The sequence below is a fragment of the Lepidochelys olivacea genome, assembly GCF_965140295.1.
Source record: "Lepidochelys olivacea isolate rLepOli2 genome assembly, chromosome: 4".
In the NCBI taxonomy this organism is placed as follows: domain Eukaryota; kingdom Metazoa; phylum Chordata; order Testudines; family Cheloniidae; genus Lepidochelys; species Lepidochelys olivacea.
This window is the reverse complement of record NC_140414.1, coordinates 25,776,456-25,802,023: the sequence shown is the minus strand read 5'-3', so window position 1 is coordinate 25,802,023 and position 25,568 is coordinate 25,776,456. Positions and strand designations below refer to the sequence as shown.

The following is a 25,568-nucleotide window of genomic DNA, read 5'->3' as shown; positions in this document are numbered from 1 at the left end:
ATCACCAACCAACTACCTTGTTTCCTGTTGTACTTACTGATGAATGGGTAGTCCTAATGAGTCACAAGTACTCACTGGCTGGCTCATGGAGACCATGAGGTCTCAAACTGGCCCTCCCCACTACATCATCAGCAGAGCTTCCCAACTTAGCACTTTAGTAACATGCAAAGCGAAACACCTGGAGGTTGCATGTGCCTATTTCAGGGGTTGCAATGCTTATTGACAAGGTTCTGCTGTACATGTAGACATGTTGCAGTGCACACGAAGGTCACATCTCCTTCCGCCTCCCTCTCTGCAACATGATACATTATCAATACCTTGTAAGGTTCTGCAAAGAGGGGGGTATTTTCCGGGTATGTCTCTCTCTCCTGAAGAGCTTCCTGATTCCGTCTCTCTCTCTCTCTGATCCGGAGCAAATTTCTATCCTCATTGTACAAGCTTTCGGAGAGAGAAGGAAAAAAGTTTCGTTAGCATTTTACTTCCATCTAGCACTGTCGAAACAAGGGTCTGCGCTGGACAAAAGCCATTTCCTCAGCTAACACCACACTTCCAACAAGCCAACTGAGTTTAAAATCAGAAAATCTATTGGACAATTGGACCGATCTATCAGTCAGATAAGGCAGTCAGCACATGGTGTGGAAAGAGCTCACACAGCAGATGTGTCAGTGTGTAGGCTATGCTGAAGAGTTTTATTCCTGACATCATACACCAAGGCGAGCAAATGGATTAATAACTTTATAAAGATGCTCAACTAGAGGAGATGTCAGCAAGGTTTCTGATCGCAGAGCTGTCATTCAAATTCAGAGGCAGCGGTCTACATGACAATTGCCATTTTGCCCCCTTCATAGCAATAATTCTCCAAACCTGATTTGTTAAAATCCCAAACCTCCATTTATAAGCCCCTGGTTTTAAGGGATTATATTTCTTCTAGGCTGAACACTGCATATATCACCCTCTTGAAGAGGTGTAAATTTTAAATTAAATGCTTTATTTTCAATGAAATTTTTTTCCAAGCTGTTTATTTGGGAGGTCACGTAATCTGATGAAAGTATTCAAGCAAGAGGAGGGTTTAAGAATCAAGGGAACACTGACTAGAGCCACTCACAAACAGATAGAGAACAGGGAAGTCCCTTGACCTCTTTGTGCCTACTTCAATTCAGCTACAGAACTGTGACACATCCACAAAAGGAAGACTTTGTAGAAAACCAGATGCAGTAATTGAGCTGCCCTTGACAAATGTTACTGGAAAATAAAAGAATCCATTGCTCTAATATGTATGTACGTTTTGTGAGAGAAAGTCTGTGTGAGTTCCACCCTTCCTTTCTCATGGCCTACTGCACACGCACAGTGATTACATTCCTCTTGACATGATAGGCCACAATGGTGTCCCAATATTAAAATATCAATGACAACTCTCCCCCGAATCCCTCGCATTGAAAAGTTTTAGACATACCCAAAAGAAAGGCAGAGGCCTGTCTTGGCACAGGAGTCAGTTCACTCAGGGTGGATTTCGGATATTTTCTCAATTCTGTGCTAGTCCATGACACATTTTATCATACAAATGTGATGATAAAACACTGTTTGATTGTAAAGATCATATTTTGCTCTAACAGTTCACCCAGCAGTCTGTCCACTGCTGGCAGGGTATCTGAGACTGTTCAACTTTTGGGATATGATGCTATCCAATGGCAAACTTCCAGATAAATGAGTACAGCCAGTACGTACTTATGACATTATGGAAAATTAATGTGCCATATGCAATTTATGTTAGCTATATGCAAATTTTAAAAATAATTTTCATCTTTATTATTCCTTATTTTTTTCCAAATGTAGCAAAGCATGAATTCCCAATGAGTAGCACTATACACATATGCCAGATTTGAAAGGCGCACAGTCGATTACAGGAAAAAAAACCCCTCTTTACGAAACATGTTCATGTACTATTGTTACAGGTAAGATGTAGCTGAAATAGTAAGGTTTTTTCAGTTTGTTTACTTTGTGTACTTAACAGCACTGTGTGTGTCGTGAGGTTCACTTATTCCTGTGTACAGTCAGTTAGCTAGTCAGTTTCTCCAAGTGATTTTGTTGTTGTTTTGGAAGGGGAGGGAGAAAGGAAGAGAGTTCACACAGCAAATAAGGTGGAGGGGTTTTGTTGGGGTGTTTCCCCGCCCCCCATCTTTTGTTTTTTAAATAGAAACGTGTGATTGTAAAAGTCACAAATACTGACACAGGGAATCTGGGCCAGATTTAGTACCTGAAACTAGTTTTGCCTCCTTTTTTTAAAAAAAAAAATGTAATAGATTAAAGTTGACAATGAACCTTGAAGTTTTAAGGATGCTGCTATTTGAATGATCTGGAAAGGGTTTTTTTAAAAACATGTAACAGCATTTTCCCCACATTCTAGTAAGCAAAAATGGTTGAATACATTTCCTTTGAAAACTTTGCAAGAGTCACTTCACGATTGAGAACAAACATGGAAAAGGTCAGGCCAAAAGGTTTTTTTTTTTCGGAAAAAGTTAATAGCACGAACATCAGATCTTAGAATGGATGGGCCCTCCCACTCTTCACTACAGAGTCTCTTTCACAACACTGTGCATCTGTATAATATGAGCAATGTCCTCTATTGGGGGCACCATATAATTCCTTGGCAGGAAAACAGAAACCAATATATCTTTTTGATCTCCGATTTAGGGTGACCAGGTGTCTGGAACACCCAGTCGAAAAGGGATCCTGCCAGGCCAACCCTCAACATAGGAGGTAGGAGCGGGAGAAGGGACATGCCACTGCTTCCATCTCCCAGGCCCCAACCCCCCGCCCCAGCCCTGATCCCCCTCCTGCCCTCCAAATCCCGCAGTCCCAGCCCGGAGCACCCTCCTACACCCCAAACCCCTCATCCAAAGCCCTACCCCAAAGTCTACACCCCCAGCCAGAGCCCTCACACCCCCTGCATCCCAACCCCAGCCCAGAGGCCCCTACCGCATTCTGAACTCCTTATTTCTGGCTGCAACCCCAGCTGGAGCCCTCACCCCCTCCTGCACCCCAGCTCCCTGAGCCAGCCCGGTTAAAATGAGTGAGTGAGAGAGGGTGGGGAGAGCGAGCGACAGAGGGAGTGGGGATGGCATGAGCAGGGGCGGGGTCTTGGATAAGGGGCAGGGCATGGGTGGGGCCTCAGAGGAGGGGCAGGGCAAGGGTGCTCGGTCTTGAGCAAGTAGAAAGTTTGCAATCCTACTCTGGTTACGCTATTCAAAAAACAGGAGCTTAAAGCTCCTAAACCCATACTCAGGCCCCATAATAAGTGGCCTTGTTTTAAAAAACACTGAGCATCCTGTATTTCCCGTTCAAGTCAGGATTAATGCTGGGCACTCAGTATTTTTAAAACCAGACCACCTACCCAGGTGTCTAAATATAGATTTAGGAGCCTAACTTTAGATGCCTATTTTTTTAAAAAAGAGTCTTTGCCTACAATCCTAAAGTAGAGAGGGTGCATGTATGTTTTTAGACTAAAGTTTAACCTCTCAATCCCATCTTTCTCCTCTGCTGACCACAATATTGTTAACTACCATGACACCATACTGCATGCTGGTAATAAACTCTGGAGGAGGCTAGACAGCCTGGGGGAGCTGAAAACATTTTCTGTCACCTAGCCAGCCAAGCTATAAAACATCATGTGTAAGACAACTTGAGAACATACTGTTCTTTTTTTCATTTTAAGTGAGGAAACAGGGAGAAATATTTTCCAGCTAGAGAAAGTTATCTACATTTTGAACTTCAATTTCGATTACATGCTCTCTCTTCAGAGAGATATGCTCTAGAAATTATTTTGTGGAAGTTCTGTGGCCTGTGATATACTGGAGGTCAGACTAGATTATCATAATGCCTTCTGGACTTCGAATCTATAAGCGTAAATTGCAGTCACATCCTGAAGTGTTATTTACTTTTGTCCCAACTTCCATCATTACAAAGAGATGTAGGTAAAACTAAGGGTGTGGAACTTCTCTCATCTCACGCCAATATCACGTTTCCAAAGTACTTCCCTCACAGTTCCCGTAAGTATAAACTCACTTTCCCAGTCACATTGTGCAAGAACTGATAGAAGACCCTTCATCATTCATTGGGCATTTGAGGAATGAGCATGAAATAGAAAATTCATCAGCTTCCTCACTTGAGACCAGATTTAGCTTCTTTGACTTTAAGTGGGGAAAACACTTCAAAAAGACCAAGATTTCCCCTCCCACTTTGCTGTGATCTTTATGCACTGACACACAGACTGCCATTGTAGATGTACTGAATTCTGAGCATTTAAAAAAAAATTAACACCATAATGATTGTTTTATTTTACAATTATGGCTGAACTATGAAGGCAATGACAGCACAGGCTAGAGCAGAGGTTCTCAAACTGGGAGTGAGGACCCCTCAGGGGGTCACAAGGTTATTACATGGGGGGGGTCGCGAGCTGTCAACCTCCACCCCAACTTTCCAGCATTTATAACGTGTTAAATATATTAAAGTGTTTTTAATGAATAAGGGGGGTTGCATTCAGAGGCTTGCTGCGCGAAAGGGGTCACAGGTACAAAAGTCTGGTAACTCCTGGGCTAGAGCAAAGTGTACGCAGGTGTTGTGCAAGCTTCCCCTACAAAAGAAGTTTGCCAATGTTAGAGATACTGCAACATTTTTCCAGCTCCAGACCTACGGCTCTCCTGAGAGCGGCCACTGAGCTGGTACAACTTTATGTAGAAGGAATAGATCATGCCAAGCAAATACCGTTTAAAATATTAATCTAAACAACATGAGAATCTGCCAAATCTTGATTTTTAAGGATAACAGATATTTACTTGCTTGCTTGTTTCCAAGAGAATAAAGTACAAAAATACAGAGGCAAAACCCAAAACCATTTAAAGAATGCTGTCAACATTATTAGATTTAGAATAAACCACCCATTCCTCACACAAACGCCTCCCTAACATTTTAAAAAAAACCTCAGTTACTCTTATTTTAAAGGGGGAACCATTTGAAAAATAAAAAGGTATTATGCACCATTATTCAGGATGAGAACAAGCCTTTACTCAAAATGGAGCACGTGTAAGATATGCATTTGAAACATTTTGGGATATTTAGTTAATAAAAATAATTGCAAGAAGTAAGATAGTTTTAAAGACACATATATTGCCCTCTATCAACACATATACAGACAGGAATAGGATGGATATGAAACGTTAGGGAAGGATGGTGTTTTGTAAGATTTCTGATGATGTTTTACGGGATCCTCCATTTCTCTCCCAACCAACTCCTTCAACTAGTATATGCCAGCAATTAACACACTAACTGCTGGTAATCCATATTTTAATGCATGAAAATGTGTCTAACAAGACATGAAGATTTAAGATGTGTATTCTTTATTGGACTAGCATATTGCAGGTGCTCTTCTGAAGGAGAAAGAACTCCTTTATTAAGTCTCTCTCTCTCTCTCTCTCTCTCTCATTATCTGCAGTAATTTGTTCTTTACTTCAAATGATACTGAGGGTTTTCCCCCAAAAAATATGGTTTCTGACTCAAGGATCTATCAACCCTTGGTTAACGAGAAGCTGGCATGATAGATGTAGCAATTTTCTGCAATATCGCTGACAAACCTTACTGAATTAAATTGAAGTATCTTTGGAGTCTATTGTATTAAATGCAAATATATTATTATGGGCCTGGACTCTATGTAACCTATTGTGGGAAGATGTGATCTAAACCCTGGAAGGTGTTATGAATTCCAAAGGACTGTATTGAACAATGTGCCGGATAAGAATGCACTTTTGGGACAAACAGTATCAAGTGGTTTGCCTGGGGAATGTCTAGGGGGAGGTGAAAGCAAATTCCCTACCTCTGATTATGCAAAAACTGGCCTTCTGAAGCTACGCCCTGAGGAGAGAACCACTGGCTATTGATTACCTGTTCCTCGAGTCTCAAGATCAAAGGCCCAAGCTGTATAAAGGAAAGACTGAACTATGAACAGGTGGGATAGTTCTGAACTAAGACGGTTATGAACTTGTGACCACAGAAAAACCCCTTTTTGTGGGGTATGAATGATTGACTCCTACCAGAGCCCTTGTTGGAATTGGGGGTGATCTCTGGTAAGCTTATCATCATGTGTGTAGATTCCTTTATTATTTTAATATGTTTTCTCTGTAATGCTTTCACCTTAAGAATAAATCTACTTCTTAGAAAGAGCTATGTGGTAACCTGAAACTGCCAAGAGAAAGCAAAGCGCAGATGCTGACCTATTTCAGTGGTCTGGGTTGCTGGCAATATCACAGTATGGCAGGGCACGATGCAGCCTGGAAAATCCCCAGTCAGGAGAGAGAGAGACACAGGTCTCTACCCAAGACAGGCAACAGCTGAGGAGCGGGAAGCCTAGAGTGGGTGCCCTTGAGGGACCACAGAGGGAAAACACAGGTGCAACTGCCCTGAATTGTGAGAGCTGGCATCTTGCCATCTCTCCAGGCGGCTTTGACAGTTATCTGTAAAGACCCAAATAACTCCTTGCTTGCTTAGTTTTTAAAAGTAAACTAAACTCTGTCTTTTCAGTCTCTTTGCATTAGTTATGTTCTCAACTGCATGGTGTAGATAAATGTCCTTTAAAATGTCTGCCTGTAATGTTTTGGATGGCTTCAGTTAACATCCTGGGTATTTTTTCCAAATGCAAAATGAGCCAGTTTTCCTTTAGGGAAAAAACGTGGTGAGACAACCTGATCACATTTTCATGGATTGCATCTTTGTGCAAACAGAGATGTCATGTACTGTCAGTGCAAACCTGGGTGGGCCTGGCTGGGGAGGACAACAGGCACATGTTATGGCTAGAGAGCCAGCAGGTTGTTCTGATTATTCTGCTATAAAAGAGACGTCTGAACACATGCTTACACACACACACAACATCTTTAGCAATAAACTAAAGTTGAAGAGCATTAGTTATAATCTATGAACATTTAAAATTGTGATTTTATTGATATGAAAACCACTACCAGCCTGTAAATCTCTCCCTACTTGACTCAGCTGTGAAGGAAATAAAAATATATATTCTGCTTAAGATCACTGATCATTTAAAATTAAGAAATGAGGTCTAAGAAAAACGTGGAGCTTGTTTTTGTTGAATGATCATAGATCACACTTCTGTTGCTTCCCACAAACTGAACCAAAGAAAAGCAATAACATGTTATGACGGTGCATGCAGCTCTTCTGATGCGTTACGTATATGTAATTTTATCAAATCACTTATGTTTCAGAGCACTAGACACTGGCTGATTCACTTCTTTGTTACTAGGAGCTTGACAAAAAGCCCAATGACATCACTAGAAATATGTTTATCCGCTTCAGTGGGCTTTGGATCAGGCCCTAAGTGAGAATTCTTCAGACTTGCATTGTAGATAAGATCTTAGGTACATGTAGATCCAGGTGGGCAAACTACGGCTCGCAGGTCACATCCAGCCCGCCAGTCAATTTAATCCGGCCCTTGGGGTCCCACCAGGGAGCAGGGTTTGGGGCTTGCCCCACTCCCACACGCCAGCCGGAGAGCAGGGTCAGAGACCACTCCGCATGCACACGTGTGCCACAGCTCCAGGAAGCAGCGGCATGTCCCCACTCTGGGTCCTCCTATGCAGCTCCCAGCCAATGCGGGGCTGCGCCTACGGACAGGGCAGGGCGCAGAGCCGCCTGGCCATTCCTCCACATAGGAGACCGAGGGGGGTCGGGGGGGTGGGGAGGAAAGAACATGCTGCTGCTTCCAGAGTTGCTTGAGATAAGCTCTGCCCGAAGCCTGCAACCCTGAGCCCCTCCCACACCCCAACCCCATTCCCTATCCCACCTTCCGAACCCCTCGATCCCAGCCCAGAGCTCCCTCCTACACCCCAAACCCCTCATCCCCAGCCCCACCCCAGAGCTGCACCTCCAGCCGGAAGGGCTCCTCTCCTTCCCCCCACAGCCCAACCCCCTGCCCCAGGCCAGAGCCCCCTCCCGCACCCTGAATTCCTCATTTCTGGCCCCACCCCAGAGCCTGCATTCCCAACCAGAGCCCTCACCCCCTCCCACACCTCAATCCCAATTCCATGGGCATTCATGGCCTGCCATACAATTTCCATACCCAGATGTGGCCCTCAAACCAAAAAGTTTGCCCACCCCGATGTAGAGGAACCTCAAGCAGACCACAGGAGAATCCTGGCTTGTATACTGTACAGCAATTCAGAGGGTCTGTGTTCTGATACATGTGCATTAAACATGAGTCTTTCAAAAATGTCTCAAATGAAATTAAGAGCATTTTGTAAATAAACATAAAGCCAAATAATGTACATTTCATCTCTACCACAGCCACCTTTTATTGGTAATATCATAAAATAAAGTAAAAATAAAAACATTAAAAAGCACACACCAAGACAAAAAAGTTTTCAAAAGGGATGTTGAAAATTCATAAGACTGACATTAAGATTGGGGGGGGGGAGTTAGAGTTATTTTCATTTCCCCTCTTAAAATATAATCTACAGTCACCAGTGCGTTGTCAGTGTTTAGCATTTAAAAATTTCAGACCTAGAATGTGATATTGTACGATTAACAAATTACATACTTAGAAATTAATGGTTTAAAAAAAGAGCAGAAAGCAGAAACAATGAAAAGCTAACGAAATTCAGCATACAATTTATGATACTGTAAATTGCGTTCTACTAAATATGTAGTGTGACATCCAAGTGGATTTGGCATATATTTCTGTCATTCCCAGAAGGGAAAATAGAATTCCATATTCCAATAAAGTTGCTTTCCTCATACATTCAGGAGGTATTTAAATGAAGAAAAAACCTCCACTTTCTGCCTCCATTCACACTTGTTATAACCTCCTAATTAAAAAGAGCATCAATTCCTTCCCATCTGCATACTGATACTGAGTGTAAAACAGCATCTTAAATTCTGCTTGTTGTAAAAAATCCACCTGTAATGTGTCTAAAGACCTTTTCTGTCTCTGAACCTTCTCTGCCGCCCACCCATGAATCAAAAGAAAAAAGAAAACAAAAAGTCAAACACAAAAATACAGTGAGGAAGAAAGGAAAAAAAACCAAACTAAGTTTTTGTGATGACACCAGTTCCAGCAGAACACAAACATGTCTGCTCTGGAATAGTCTGGCTGATGCAAGTATTCTCACATGTACTTGTCTACCAGGATCTGCTAAATGAGGTTTCAGAGTAGCAGCCGTGTTAGTCTGTATTTGCAAAAAGAAAAGGAGTACTTGTGGCACTCTAGAGACTAGCAAACTTATTTGAGCATAAGCTTTCGTGAGCTACAGCTCAGCTCACGAAAGCTTATGCTCAAATAAATTTGTTAGTCTCTAAGGTGCCACAAGTCCTCCTTTTCTTTTTAAATGAGGTTAGTCATGCATTATTACTAAATGCCATTTAATGCTGTCATGGAAACTATTGGCCCAGACTATTGACTAGGGACAGCTGACTACCCACTTTTTCCTGTGGACTCTGATTTGCTTTTTACTGAACCTGATCTACTCTCTTACTCACTTTTTAAACCAATCCAACCCTCATTCAGGGTTAACAGAGGCGTATTTTCCTCTCATTTAAGTGCACAAAAGGAAATACATTTTTAAAAGAGAAGAGGCTCGGTGAGTTGTATCCATTAGCTTCAAGTTTGGAATTTTCCAACTACATGGCCAATTAGAAGTAAGGTCTCCTCTATTCACAAACTAGAGGCAAAAACTAAGATTGATTATAATTAACACCCTTATCTATTTCTGTGCACATCTGTGGACATTATTTCAGACTAAGAACACCCTATTTCAAATTAAATTAAGTCTCTGTTGTACCAAATTCTGATAAAATCGAAAAAGCGAGCACACTCTAAATCCAAAATAAGAGCATTCACACTGATTTACACAGAAATAATTAAAGGTGTGAATTAAAACAACATAGTTATTTTGATTCCAGTTCATATGTAGAGAAATAGTTAGGTCAAAATTTTCAAGAATGATCATTGGAGCTCAATTTGAGACCTTTTTAAAAGGTGCTTGATTTTCATAAAGCACCAAGGACCTAGCCTTTGATAATCAAATCCTTCAAAAAAAGATATTTTGATTAGGGCACCTGAAAATTACTAATCAGTTTTGAAAATGTTGGCATTAAGACTGCATTGCAACCCCGGGTCTGCAAGACATGGGCTTGTAGACTCTGTTTTCTGAGCTTGCACTTGAGCGTCCACGCTGCGTTGTAAACCTAGGCTTACAATTGCTGCACCCCAGTCTAACAGCATGCATCCAATGAAGTAGGCTGTAGCCCACGAAAGCTTATGTTCAAATAAATTTGTTAGCCTCTAAGGTGCCACAAGGATGCCTTGTTCTTTTAGCCATGCTAATGTGTCCATACGGCACTGTGCAGACCTTCTGACTCAAGTCTGCAGCTTGAGCTGTGCCCATAGTGTAAAATGACAGCACTTGGACCGAAGTCACAGCTCAACTCAGGCCCTAAGACCTGGGTCCTGAGTGCTTACTGATCCGAGTCAAACTGACTTGCATGTGAACAGAGGGAGGGCTTGGGCTCCAACTTAAGTCAGAGCCTGGGCTTCATGTGCAGTGTGGATATACCCAGAGAGACCATAAATTCTACTACCGTGAGGCAACACTGGGAGCTGGTGACCCCACATACATTCCTAATTCTAGACAGAGGGACATACCTGACACAGACAGTCACACAACATCTAGAGCCTTATATCCATTGCAATACAGACTACATCTGATGAAGTGAGCTGTAGCTCACGAAAGCTTACACTCAAATAAATTTGTTAGTCTCTAAGGTGCCACAAGTACTCCTTTTCTTTTTGCGGATACAGACTAACATGGCTGCTACTCAAACTTCTTGGGCTATTCTCTCCTTCCTCCCTCCCCCCCAATACCCGGGGTGGGAGGGAGGATTAGGCCCCAGAAGCTTTCAAAGAGATCAAGCCACTTTACAGGGAAGCCTACCCCTGAAGCATGCACCTACTTAAGATAGCCAGTCTTTTTCTGTGCTCTGGAGAAGGTGTGTCTAGCTTAGGCATTTCAAAAGCATCTACCACCTTGTTATCTAAGTAGAGCTGGCCGGAAACTAGAATTCCCCTTATACAGTAAAGTCCGAAATTTCAAAAGAATTCCAGAAGGAAAAGAAACTGAAATTTCAAGTTTTTCGTACACAAAGGGAATTCCAAAATTTTGTTTTGAAAAGACAAAAAGACATTTTATTTAAAAAAACTTTTTTGAAATGTTTCCAAGGTTCCCTGACCCATCCAGCATCCCGGCATCTCAGACAATCATCACAGAAACCATCAGCATTGCCTCTGGATCAAAGTTAGTCCAAGGAAGGAAGAACCCCAAGGAGATGAAAGCCACACGTGATTTGGACATGGGGGAAGGAAGACATAGGCCTCCTACCTTCCCCCTCTCCCCAGCGGCATGTAGCTTCCAGGGTCCAGTGTGTGTGTTTAAACATGGGATAGTCCTGGGTCCCTGGGTACAGACTGTATGGCTGATCTCAACAGTGAAGAGGATGCATCTCCAACTAGTGGCTTGTCATGACTGAAGGGTTGGGAGAGGGAAATGGAAACTGTCATGAACTGCTAAACTCAGGTGCATTTTTCAGGGTGGAAGAGGAATGATGATGGAATTTACTTGTAGTATTAACGTGTGTGTTTGGAGCTGGATCCAGTTTACAGAATTTACCTGTTGCCTTTTTTAATAAATTCCTGTTGGTGAATGTATTGTACATAATGGGGGAGAGATGGAACCCCGCTTGCAGTGGGCATAGTGCTGGGGTAATCCTTAACTGTCTACAATCATGCCACACACAAATCTTTCAGGGCAGGGCAACGGCGGAGATGAGGGGAACTTTGCAACTTTCGATTCCCCCACACCCTTCCTTCCAGTCCCCTAGAGCTAAGACATGACCCTGTAATTGATCACATGGACTGCTCAGGAGCAAAGCATAGCACTCTCCTCTTCCACCCAGCAGTTGAGCGCACTTCCAGCTCCTGCCACCATGAAGAACAAGGAAACCAGGACCAGGAACCTGAAAGTCTCTCATCGCATTGTCCTCTAGGCATTTCTGTTATGAGTGATCTGGGTACCAACAAGTGGCTAATTATTCATTTGTACCATCGGTGATCTTCCAGAAAACACCATCTTGGCCACTATGGATGTAGAAGCCCTCTACACCAACATTCCACACAAAGATGGACTACAAGCCGTCAGGAACAGTATCCCTGATAATGTCACGGCAAACCTGGTGGATGACCTGTGTGACTTTGTCCTCAACCACAACTATTTCACATCTGGGGACAATGTACACCTTTAACTCAGTGGCACTGCTATGGGTACCCGCATGGCCCCACAGTATGCCAACATTTTTATGGCCGACTTAGAACAAAGCTTCCTTAGCTCTCGTCCCCTAATGCCCCTACTCTACTTGTGCTACATTGATGACATCTTCATCATCTGGACCCATGGAAAAGAAGCCCTTGAGGAATCCCACCATGATTTCAACAATTTCCATCCCACCATAAACCTCAGACTAGACCAATCCACACAAGCGGTCCATTTCCTGGACGCTACTGTGCTAAAAAGCAATGGTCACATAAACACCACCTTCTACTGGAAACCTACTGAATGCTATACTTACCTACTTGCCTCCAACTTCCATCCAGGACACACCACATGATCCATCGTCTACAGCCAAGCTCTACGATACAACCGCATTTGCTCCAACCCCTCAGACAGAGACAAACGCCTACAAGGTCTCTAACAAGCATTCTTAAATCTACTATACCCACCTGCTAAAGTGAAAAAAGAGATTGACAGAGCCAGAAGACTACCCAGAAATCACCTATTACAGGACAGGCCCAACAAAAAAAATAACAGAACGTCACTATCTGTCACCTTCAGCCCCCAACTAAAACCTCTCCAGCACAACATCAAAGATCTACAACCTATCCTGAAAAATGATCCTTCACTCTCACAGATCTTGGGAGACAGACCAGTCCTCGCTTCCAGACAGCCCCTGAAGCAAATACTCATCAGCAACCACATACCACACAACAAAAACACTAACCCAGGAACCTATCCTTGCAACAAAGCCCGTTGCCAACTGTGCCAACATATCTGTTCAGGGGACATCATCATAGGGCCTAATCACATCAGCCACACTATTAGAGGCTCGTTCACCTGCACATCTACCAATGTGATATATGCTATCATGTGCCAGCAATGCCCCTCTGCCATGTACACTGACCAAACCAGACAGTCTCTACGCAAAAGAATAAATGGACACAAATCTGACATCAGGAATCATAACCTTCAAAAACCGGTAGGAGCAACACTTCAACCTCTCTGGCCACTCAGTAAAAGACTTAAGGGTGGCAATTGTGCAACAGAAAAGCTTCAAAAACAGACTCCAAAGAGAAACTGCTGAGCTTCAATTAATATGCAAACTAGATCCATTAACTTGGGTTTGAATAGAGACTGGGAGTGGCTGGGTCATTACACATATTGAATCTATTTCCCTATGTTAAGTGTCCTCACACCTTCTTGTCAACTGTCTAAATGGGCCATCTTGATTATCACTACAAAAAAGTTTTTTTTTCTCCTGCTGATCATAGCTTATCTTAATTAATTATCCTCTTACAGTTTGTATGGCAATTTCCACCTTCTCTGTATGTATGTATATCTATCTTCTTACTATATGTTCCATTCAATGCATCCAATGAAGTGGGCTGTAGCTCACAAAAGCTTATGCTCTAATAAAGTTGTTAGTCTCTAAGGTGCCACAAGTACTCCTGTTTTTTTTACGGATACAGACTAACACGGCTGCTATTCTGTAAACAGACAATACAGGAGCCAGAGCTCCCGAGGAGCTTGGAGCCTGGGAGTGCCAATTCCAGGACAGTCTGCAGGAGCCCAGGCTGCCAAAGAGCTACAAGCTGTCTAGGTTGCCAAGGAGCTGAGACTGAGCTCACCATGTCTCAGTTTCCGCATCTGTAAAATGGGGAAACTGATTTGAGAATGACCTCCTTCGTCAAGTACTTTGAGACCTACTGATGAAAAGGGCTAGGTATTAATAATTCATAATTATTTATTATTATTAAAGACATAAAACCATCACTTCACTCCAGCCTTGTGTACGCTAAGCTTTTCCACCCATAATTTCACAGTTGCCACTAATTCAGGCTTAAAAGTTTGCCACTTGAACTGTACCAGTATACTTAAGCAGCAAACCCCGCCTCCACTAAGGTAAAGGCACTTATTCCTCAGCATAGCTTATTTCAGTTCAGGAACCAAAATAAGCTGTAATCAGTGTAAGGCATCTTGATACTGGTATAACTGTGTCTACACAAGGGCTTTTACCTGCACTGCTTGGCTGGCAAAAAACAAAAAACCATAGCACTTACAGACCTAGTTACGCAGGTAAAATGTAAGTGGAATCCTTACCTTTGTTTTCATGAGTGGAAGCACTAGTGCAGACAAGGGACCGGCTGCTCTTGGTCCTTTAAGCATAGTGTTTTATATTACTACCCTGAAGAAGCTTTGATGATGGGGTGCTTTTAACACTGGCGGTTGCCTACAAGTCTTACTCCACTAGCCTTCCTTCTGTTTCCACCATTGGTGGAGCTGAACTATTGGTGGCAATGGTGGTAAATTTGGGGCAAAAAGCCTCATGTAGACACCCTAACTTATATCACCCACGTTTCCATTTAAAACTGAGCTTAAGCATGCATCACTTGCGGAGTCATTCTCAGTTAATATTATAATCCTCAGAGCACCATTTCAAAGGTTCATACTTGACTATTTAAACCGTAACAGTAACAGCTGAGAGCATCCCAGATTTATCAAAACAACAGGGAGTGGAGAGAAGTTACATCCGCACCTCTCTCCTGTGCATTCTGAACAAGGAAAAAGGAGACAACCACAAAAAACAATCTTTCCCACTTTTAACTGCGTTCAGGATCTGCTGCCGGCTGCTAAAAGAAATTACTCCAGCAGCAGGGAAGGGGATGGAGAAAGGCTACAAGAAAACACACAAACACAAAACACATAAACGGGCAGTTTCCCTTCAGCACACGCAGCAACTCTTCCTCCAAAAGATTAGGAGGGAACGTTTCCTTTCAGTACAACTGCAGGAAATCACAAACTTATTGAAGCTTTTTTTCCTCATTAAAGATTACTTTTTTTTTTCCCATGAGAAGCTGATTACTAATGTTTCTCAAGATCACGACATGCTTATTTTTAATTGAAGTCACAGTATGTTACAAAAAGAGAGCACATAAGAAGTGCACAGGACACATTAATCAGACATGACCCCCAACTCCACTCCCATGGAAGTCTTGACGCACAAATTCCCATTCATGTCTACAGGAACAGGATCAGAGCCATCGTTTTGTTTTTTTTTGTTTGTTTGTTTAAAAAGCAGTTTTATTTATCATCCCACCATTAAAAAAATTAAGCTTGGTAAAATGTGCCACAGGAAGTTACCACTAAACACATACCATATACAGTGTGGGACTCAACAAAGCAAACTGCTTGGGTTATGCAGTGTGAAAGTGATGGCAAGCCAAGGATTTGAAAACAAGACACTTAACAGACACTCAGGTTTCAGAGTAACAGCCCTGTTAGTCTGTATTCGCAAAAAGAAAAGGAGTACTTGTGGCACCTTAGAGACTAACCAATTTACTTGAGCATAAGCTTTTGTGAGCTACAGCTCATTTCATCGGATGCATACTGTGGAAAGTACAGAAGATCTTTTTATACACACAAACCATGAAAAAATGGGTGTTTACCACTACAAAACGTTTTCTCTCCCCCCACCCCACTCTCCTGCTGGTAATAGCTTATCTACAGTGATCACTCTCCTTACAATGTGTATGATAATCAAGGTGGGCCATTTCCAGCACAAATCCAGGGTTTAACAAGAACATGGGGGGGGGGGGTTGGGGGGAAAGGGTAGGAAAAAACAAGAGGAAATAGGTTACCTTGCATAATGACTTAGCCACTCCCAGTCTCTATTCAAGCCTAAGTTAATAGTATCCAATTTGCAAATGAATTCCAATTCAACAGTCTCTCGCTGGAGTCTGGTTTTGAAGTTTCTCTGTTGTAATATCGCAACTTTCATGTCTGTAATCGCGTGACCAGAGAGATTGAAGTGTTCTCCGACTGGTTTATGAATGTTATAATTCTTGACATCTGATTTGTGTCCATTTATTCTTTTACGTAGAGACTGTCCAGTTTGACCAATGTACATGGCAGAAGGGCATTGCTGGCACATGATGGCATATATCACATTGGTGGATGTGCAGGTGAACGAGCCTCTGATAATGTGGCTGATGTTATTAGGCCCTGTGATGGTGTCCCCTGAATAGATATGTGGGCACAGTTGGGGACGGGCTTTGTTGCAAGGTTAGGTTCCTGGGTTAGTGGTTCTGTTGTGTGGTATGTGGTTGCTGGTGAGTATTTGCTTCAGGTTGGGGGGCTGTCTGTAGGCAAGGACTGGCCTGTCTCCAAGATTTGTGAGAGTGTTGGGTCATCCTTCAGGATAGGTTGCAGATCCTTAATAATGCGTTGGAGGGGTTTTAGTTGGGGGCTGAAGTTGCCGGCTAGTGGCGTTCTGTTATTTTCTTTGTTAGGTCTGTCCTGTAGTAGGTGACTTGTGGGAACTCTTCTGGCTTCTATCAATCTGTTTCTTCACTTCCGGAGGTGGGTACTGTAGTTGTAAGAATGCTTGATAGAGATCTTGTAGGTGTTTGTCTCTGTCTGAGGGGTTGGAGCAAATGCGGTTGTATCGCAGAGCTTGGCTGTAGACGATGGATCGTGTGGTGTGGTCAGGGTGAAAGCTGGAGGCATGTAGGTAGGAATAGCGATCAGTAGGTTTCTGGTATAGGGTGGTGTTTATGTGACCATCGTTTATTAGCACTGTAGTGTCCAGGAAGTGGATCTCTTGTGTGGACTGGACCAGGATAAGGTTCATGATGCGATGGAAATTGTTGAAATCATGGTGGAATTCCTCAAGGGCTTCTTTTCCATGGGTCCAGATGATGAAGATGTCATCAATATAGCGCAAGTAGAGTACGGGCGTTAGGGGACGCATTTGCTCCTACCCCTCAGACAGAGACAAACACCTACAAGATCTCTATCAAGCATTCTTACAACTACAGTACCCACCTCCGGAAGTGAAGAAACAGATTGATAGAAGCCAGAAGAGTTCCCACAAGTCACCTACTACAGGACAGACCTAACAAAGAAAATAACAGAACGCCACTAGCCGGCAACTTCAGCCCCCAACTAAAACCCCTCCAACGCATTATTAAGGATCTGCAACCTATCCTGAAGGATGACCCAACACTCTCACAAATCTTGGGAGACAGGCCAGTCCTTGCCTACAGACAGCCCCCCAACCTGAAGCAAATACTCACCAGCAACCACATACCACACAACAGAACCACTAACCCAGGAACCTATCCTTGCAACAAAGCCCGTCCCCAACTGTGCCCACATATCTATTCAGGGGACACCATCACAGGGCCTAATAACATCAGCCACACTATCAGAGGCTCGTTCACCTGCACATCCACCAATGTGATATATGCCATCATGTGCCAGCAATGCCCCTCTGCCATGTACATTGGTCAAACTGGACAGTCTCTACGTAAAAGAATAAATGGACACAAATCAGATGTCAAGAATTATAATATTCATAAACCAGTCGGAGAACACTTCAATCTCTCTGGTCACACGATTACAGACATGAAAGTTGCAATATTACAACAGAGAAACTTCAAAACCAGACTCCAGCGAGAGACTGTTGAATTGGAATTCATTTGCAAATTGGATACTATTAACTTAGGCTTGAATAGAGACTGGGAGTGGCTAAGTCATTATGCAAGGTAACTTATTTTCCCTTGTTTTTTCCTACCCTCCCCCCCACGTTCTTGTTAAACCCTGGATTTGTGCTGGAAATGGCCCACTTTGATTATCATACACATTGTAAGGAGAGTGATCACTTTGGATGGGCTATTACCAGCAGAAGAGTGAGTTTGTGTGTGGGGGGGTGGAGGGTGAGAAAACCTGGATTTGTGCTGGAAATGGCCCAACTTGATGATCACTTTAGATAAGCTATTACCAGCAGGAGAGTGGGGTGGGAGGAGGTATTGTTTCATGGTCTCTGTGTATATAATGTCTTCTGCAGTTTCCACAGTATGCATCCGATGAAGTGAGCTGTAGCTCACGAAAGCTTATGCTCAAATAAATTGCTTAGTCTCTAAGGTGCCACAAGTACATCAACAGGTTTTCTCCACTCCTTCCCCCCCACACCCACCTACCCCTCCCTTTTCTTTCTTTTTTTAATTATTAAAGACACCATAACCAAATCTAGACCTGTTGGATATTTTTACTTTTATTTCACTCCTTCAGGCCTTGCCAACATAGAGATTGGTTTTATGGTCCCTTCTGACTTGAAATAATCATAGAATCATAGACTTTAAATTCACATTTTGAACAGCTCCAAATCATTACTGATATTTCATTTCTGCAATGGGTATTTTGTACTGCTAGCAAATTATTTTTGTTAGGAGAATGTTTTCAATTTAAGGAACTGTGTTATCAATAATATTTTCCAAATTTTGATTTTTTGACTGCAAAAAAAAGGCTGATTTTTCTCCCATTTTTAAACAGCTCTACTATTTGTAGTACAGCAGCTCTTAGAAACCCCACCCCGATCAAGGCCCTGCTGTTGGGCAGTACCTCCGTGGTGCATGGAAGAATCCCTTTATAAACATTTATGGACTATAGCATCATATAACACAGTATCCAATACTGTTGCATAAGTCTCCTCACTAACAGAAAGCATGTGAAAAATTAACTGAGAAACATTTAGCCAATTTCAAATATACATTTCCTCAGGCTATGGTGTGATAAAATGACAGGTTTCAGAGTAACAGCCGTGTTAGTCTGTATTCGCAAAAAGAAAAGGAGGACTTGTGGCACCTTAGAGACTAACCAATTTATTTGAGCATGAGCTTGAAGTGAGCTGTAGCTCACTTCATCGGATGCATACGAAGTGAGCTGTAGCTCACGAAAGCTCATGCTCTAATAAATTGGTTAGTCTCTAAGGTGCCACAAGTACTCCTTTTCTTTTTGGTGTGATAAAAGAACATCGGGGGTTGGTGCAGGCAGCAGAGAGTAGCCATTTTTATAAGTAAAAAATTAGTTTGATTTGAAATCAGTTCTAATGCCAAATTAAATATCTACCCACCTTACTACTTTTTAGACTACATTTTGGAGGGGGGAGGGGGTGGAAAGAGAGAAACGTATCACATTAACGTCCTGATGCTATCCCTGCACTTAAAATACGTTTATTACTGAATACTGGAGAGGTTTCAGTTTCCTTTTAGCACATGCTACTTTTTGTTTGTTATGGGCTTGATCCTGGGAGGGGCTGAGCGCCCTCAACACCCACTGACTTCAAATCGCAGTTGAGGACACTCAGGTCCTTATATAATTTGACCAGCACCCCCAGCAGGATTGGACCATATACCCTAGTGACCAGGCAGACAAGCTTCTAAAAAGCTACCCCATCGTGCTTTATCAACAAGCAGAACATTGAACAAAAACCTCCATTCACAATTAAAGAAACCCCCATACACAACCCAGCCGCCCCACCCTCTAGCCAGTGCCCTTGGCAATGTGAAGCATAAGGAGGAGATGTGATTATGAAAATCTAGAAAGTCCGTTACGGTAGATGCATAAAATCTAAGCACCATATACAAGCGAATTGCCCCACATCCTGAGGACGCTGACTGTAGTGTGGACTCATTTAAAAACATACATGCACAGATGCATTTTAAGAACATTTAGAACCTGGATTAGCCTGGATGTTTGTTAGTGGTAGGGCACAAGTGCCAAAATCCAAGAGCTTGCACTCAGAGCCATCTCTGAATAACAATTTTATACAAATATGGCTCAGAGCATTAAAAGAAGCTTTAGCAATTTTTCATGTGTGTCTGTACTTGTCAGCTTAATTCTGTGCCTGCAATAACAGTACTTCTGCAATTATGTTACTGCTGTAAAGCTAAAAAAACCCCAAACAAACCAAAAAAGAGACACCTTTTCATTTATGATGCTATAGAAAACAAGACCCCAAAGAAATCTAAGAGTTCATTGTCTCTTCAACAATAGAACAGAGTCTGGGAAGGTATTAATTAATAATTATGCAAGGAATGGGAATGCTGCCGTTCCCTGTGCAAAAGGAAATGCTCTCAGGAGGGCTTTTAAGAAGGCGTGGATATGTGAAGTGTAATTAAAGGAAAACAGACTAAGTTTTACTTCCTTCTGCATGTGAACAAGGATGAATTTAGGGTTGGGTTTGATAGGGATGGGACTAGGACAGGAGCAAACATGAAAAAATGGCAAAATCATCAAGTGTATATATTCACACACACACACCCATGTCTCTTGAGGACAAACAACCCTGGGGATGCAACAGAACCAGTGTCATTCAACTGCACAGCAGGGGATTCCTCATCCCATGCATGACTCGTAGCACAGCTTCATACAGGCTCCATGCCCAAGTGCACGTAAGCACTTTGAGGTGGGGAGAGGAAAGAAAAGTGGATCTGCAACTCAGCAGTATGCCATTTGTTCTGCATCTATAGAAGGGCTCAAGCAAAGGAGAGGCTATTCAAACTTGAGACTGCAGTATCCACAGAAAAGCTCCTCTACGGCTCCACAGCCAAGTACACAGAAGACAGAGAATTGGTGAAGGAGTATTCCTTCTTGGGCTCCCCACTGCCTCCTTGCAGACCTCTGTGCATAGAGCAGCTACGATTGGTTGGCTGCAGTCTGAATTTCAGTTTCTGTGGTTTAAATGTTAATGAATTTTATATGAAAGAGGAACTTGAGCCTCTTGTCACTTTGCCAACTTTGATCCCAATAAAATTAACCAGTATCTACCCTAGTCTCTGAGGGGAAATGATGGGGGTCATGCTGCTGTGCTGAAAGAGGTGACAAAGAGCATTCGGAAGCAGCTCCGCTGAAGTAATTGAACTTTCCCAAGTATGAAAATTTCTACCAAAGTGCAACTACTTGTAGAATTGGAGGACTTGTGGCACCTTAGAGACTAACCAATTTATCTGAGCATAAGCTTTCGTGAGCGACAGCTCACTTCATTAGATGCATTCCATCATTAGGCAGTTGAGCTAATATTTTTCAACTCAAGTGCCTGAAGTTGCATTACACACACTGAATCTAAAAACCTGGACTGAACCCAACTGGTATTTTAACCAAGATCATCTCTGGTGAGACATTGCAACCTTGCTTCATCTGTGAAGAACCTTTCCAGAGAAGCAGAATTCCCTGCTGAGTTACTTCTGCTCTAGCACTGAGGGGATACTGAATCAGCACTGACCACCCCAAGACTTGTCCATACAAAGACCTAAAAAGCTGATCCAGGAAAGGCAAAGACAGAGAGACATTTACCCTTCAAATACATTGACATCACTCTCTCCTAGATCAAAGGCTGTCAGATGTAAACAGGAGGCCTTGACATTATCAACAAACATTATGGGTGGAACCCCTTCCACCACTATGTAAACTTTGAAAATGCTTGTAAATTAGGCTCTTCAGGAAAGAGTCTCTAATCAAAGCAAAAGACAGACTAGAGATTTCACAATACATAAATGGCAAGTTTGCCAACCCTTTGCCTCTCACTTCACCCTACATCCCTCATCTGAGTGCCTAGTTCACACTTCTCCCACATACTCCTGATGTCTCCTTTCAAATGGTCCCTCTTCCACGGAAACCCCTTTCTGAAGTCATTCACCAGACCACCACCTACTCTTCCAAGTCTCTTCTCAAAACCTACTCCTGCGGTCAAGTTTGTAAGCTAGTTATGGATACGTTGAGCTTTTTTTTTTAAACTCTGTAACCTTCAGGACATGCCATTCATCACCCAAGTGACTGCAGGATCATAGTTTCACTCTCCCTGTATTTGTCTCTCTCCTCTTCTTGCATTAACTTAGGGCCCAATTCTGGAAAAACAGTTTAAAGCATCACTTCACTCAAAAGATTTTTGAGAGTGAACAGAAGTCTGGTTAGGGGCAACACTCGAGTTATACTTTGTCCTAACTCTGCAGTGAAGACCAGCCTTAGTTAGGCATGTGTGCGCAACCACTAAATATAGCTTCACCCTTACATTTTTAACTGCTGTAAGCAAACTGGAACCACATTCCCTTTACAATAACTCACATTGCCCCTAATATTTTTCTGTCCTAGACACTGTTTTTTTTTTTTGCACTATTGTAGTACACCACATGAGAACCAAAGTGGGGCATTTCTTTTTAAGGAGGTGCTGAAAAAAAAGAGGGGTTGTTAGGAACTATGAAATTGTCCTTTAACTTGTCAGTAAAAAAAATTCAGGGTTGAAAGAATTTTGAAAACTATTGGATCATTCTTGATCTAATAAATACTTTTCACTATTTGTGTTAACTGAACTCATGTAAGGAACCCCATTTTACAGAAATGAGATAAAGGAATAAAAGGTATACAGCGCAGAAACTGCTCCAGTATTTCTTATTTTAATGAAGGTTTTACTAACAGTCAGCAATCCCTCTCACAGGACATCTAAATTTTTAAAAAAAAAAAACAGGTCACAGTTTCAGATGAGTTACCTAGTAATGATCATAATTAGCTGTCCCTGTTAAAACACGACTTGCTCTGTCTACATTGGGCACAAAGTCCTGTTTAAATCATGTCAATTAGAATTAAAGAGACAACCTCACCAGCACAAGATATTCACGTATATTTTTGCCAGGAGATCAAAAGTATATGAGCTCTGAAGATCCCCCCAAAAAACTGTTAGAATTTGAAGAGTAGTTTGTTTATATAGCTACTCAACATGTTCCACTATATTCCCGTACAAGATCGGTATATGCATGCCCATGTACGCATTCACGGTGGTCCTAACACACAGGATTATTCTTAATGGAATGCAAAAATTATTCTTCTTTTCTACAAACCCACTTCCAAAGAGAAAGGACCTCCATTGTGAACTTCCAAAGGAATAGAATTAGGGTGACCAGACAGCAACTATGAAAAATCAGGACACGGGGTGGGAGGTAATAGAAAGAGACCCAAAAATTGGGATTTATCCCTATAAAATTGGAACATCTGGTCATCCTAAATAGAATGTAGATGAAAAATACAGCTAGAAATTTTGCTAACCCATCAGCCCTTCCACTACAAATAGTCTGAAACAGTTTCCATTAGACATTTTGCCATGCAGGCAACCTGAAGAAAGCTGCAAGTCAGCAAGCAACAGGAAATAGGATCAGAAAAAAGAGAAGCATGCAGTGAGGGTGGCGATGGAGAATTAAGAACCTATCTATCAGTAAGCAAGCAAAACAGCCTTAGTGCCAATGACAACACTCACCATTTTATGATGAATCTCGTTATATTTGAGATTTTCCTCAAAGCCTCACCACCTCAAGCCATACAATTACAGGACAATCTCAAATTTCATTGGGAAAAAATATTTTTAGGTCCCATGGTTACAGAGGAAAAATTTGAAAGCCTACACACTAGTGATCAAAAATAGGAAGGCAAATAAAAGGAACCGAAACCTTATTATTTTTTAAAATGATGATTGTTAAGCCAATCTCATGATTCTTGAATGCTTAAGGTTGGGAACCCTGACAAAGAAATTGTAAACAAATTAAAACAATCTTTTACGCTCTACTTTCATTCCTCTTTCCTCAACCAACAAGAAAAGGAGGAAAGAAGGCAGGGGCTTCAGTGGAAACATGCTCTTTACATTAGCATAAAAATCTTTCAGAGTTGTAGCCGTGTTAGTCTGTATCAGCAAAAACAACGAGGAGTACTTGTGGCACCTTAGAGACTGACAAATTTATTTGGGCATAAGCTTTCATGGTCTAGAACCCACTTCATCAGATGCATGGATTTTGGGTTCTAGCCCACGAAAGCTTATGGCCAAATAAATTTGTCAGTCTCTAAGGTGCCACAAGTACTCCTTGTTGTTATAAAAATATTTATTAGTTTCATGGCTGAGTATCTAAAGAATCTGCCACCTCAAAAGTACAACTTATTCCCTCTGTGAAAAAGCAACTCCAGCATTCAAATCTAAATATTGCAACATGAAATACACTCAAGACAACTTTGAGAGGAAGTGACCCCTGGGGTCGGGTTCATTTCAAGCCCAATGAGAGCAAATGAGCATGAGTAAATGCACGAGTACATAACATTGTGGTATTATATCACCGGTGTTGACAGAGTACACAGGTTGCTGAAAAATAGCTAACACCAGCATACCATTGCCTTACAGTACAACCTGATTTTGTGAACTGCTCACTGCGGCTAGGAAAACTGGTAATTGTCTTCTAGCAACAACCATGTTTAAGTGAGAATCATACTAACAGTGTCAATGCAAGTGTGGATAGACCCATATTGAAGAATGCCACCATATAAAGTACACTAGATGACTAGAACACTCCAGAGGCAATCTGATCTGAGTTTTCAGAGTAACAGCCGTGTTAGTCTGTATTCGCAAAAAGAAAAGGAGTACTTGTGGCACCTTAGAGACTAACCAATTTATTTGGGGGGGGGGGGTGAGAAAACCTGGATTTGTGCTGGAAATGGCCCACCTTGATTATCATACACATTGTAAGGAGAGTGATCACTTTAGATAAGCTATTACCAGCAGGAGAGTAGGGTGGGAGGAGGTATTGTTTCATGGTCTCTGTGTATATAATGTCTTCTGCAGTTTCCACAGTATGCATCCGATGAAGTGAGCTGTAGCTCACAAAAGCTTATGCTCAAATAAATTGCTTAGTCTCTAAGGTGCCACAAATACTCCTTTTCTTTTTTCTGATCTGAAGAACACTCAGTATTGCATTTGTTTCCCCCTGACATCACATAAACCACGCTATAGCAGAAAAACTGAACACCTACTATTAATCCAATTACATAACTGCATTCATTCCACCTCCCCAATTTGACACCTGATAAAAATTCCCTTCCTCCAAAGGAGGTATCACATTGCCAGTATTTGCAGGTAGGTGGGAAGAGCAAAGTGAGGAGGAAGGGGGGGGAAGAGGAGGATTCCTTCACTCCCCTTGTCTCCACAGCTTTACATTTACTGATATTGAATGAGAGCAGCTATGATATAAAGCTACACCTGCCCAAGCCAATCTCCGAGACAGTACATTTAAAACGAAAAAAGGACTAGAAGGGTTAGCAAACTGCCCCCCAAAAAATCACCGCCAGGTGTGGGGGGGGCATGTAAGAGTTGAGACAAGAGTGTCAAAGAACCACAAACACAGTTTCACCAACTGCAGTGGATACCATGTCCCAACCTCAGTGCGACACTCTAGTGTGCTTATATCAACTGGCTCAAGCACATCACTGTCTGCCACATCTCTACAGTATTGCCTGGTCATTATTTCTGTTTGTTATTCACGGACAGATATAGCGGCTACTATTTGGTATTCAACTGCGTAGACTACACTGAAAGTTCTT

The 25,568-nt window shown here is 42.2% G+C and overlaps 1 protein-coding gene across 4 annotated transcripts in view; it reads right to left on the bottom strand.

Annotated features, from left to right (window-relative positions):
- AFF1 (ALF transcription elongation factor 1) overlaps positions 1-25,568 on the bottom strand; it is a 163,609-nt gene that overhangs the window by 88,089 nt on the left and 49,952 nt on the right. For all 4 annotated transcript variants that reach the window (XM_084627188.1, XM_084627190.1, XM_084627187.1 and 1 more), the window contains exon 3: positions 318-438. In XM_084627188.1, coding sequence (XP_084483314.1) covers positions 318-438 — 121 coding nt within the window. The remainder of the gene's footprint in view (positions 1-317; positions 439-25,568) is intronic.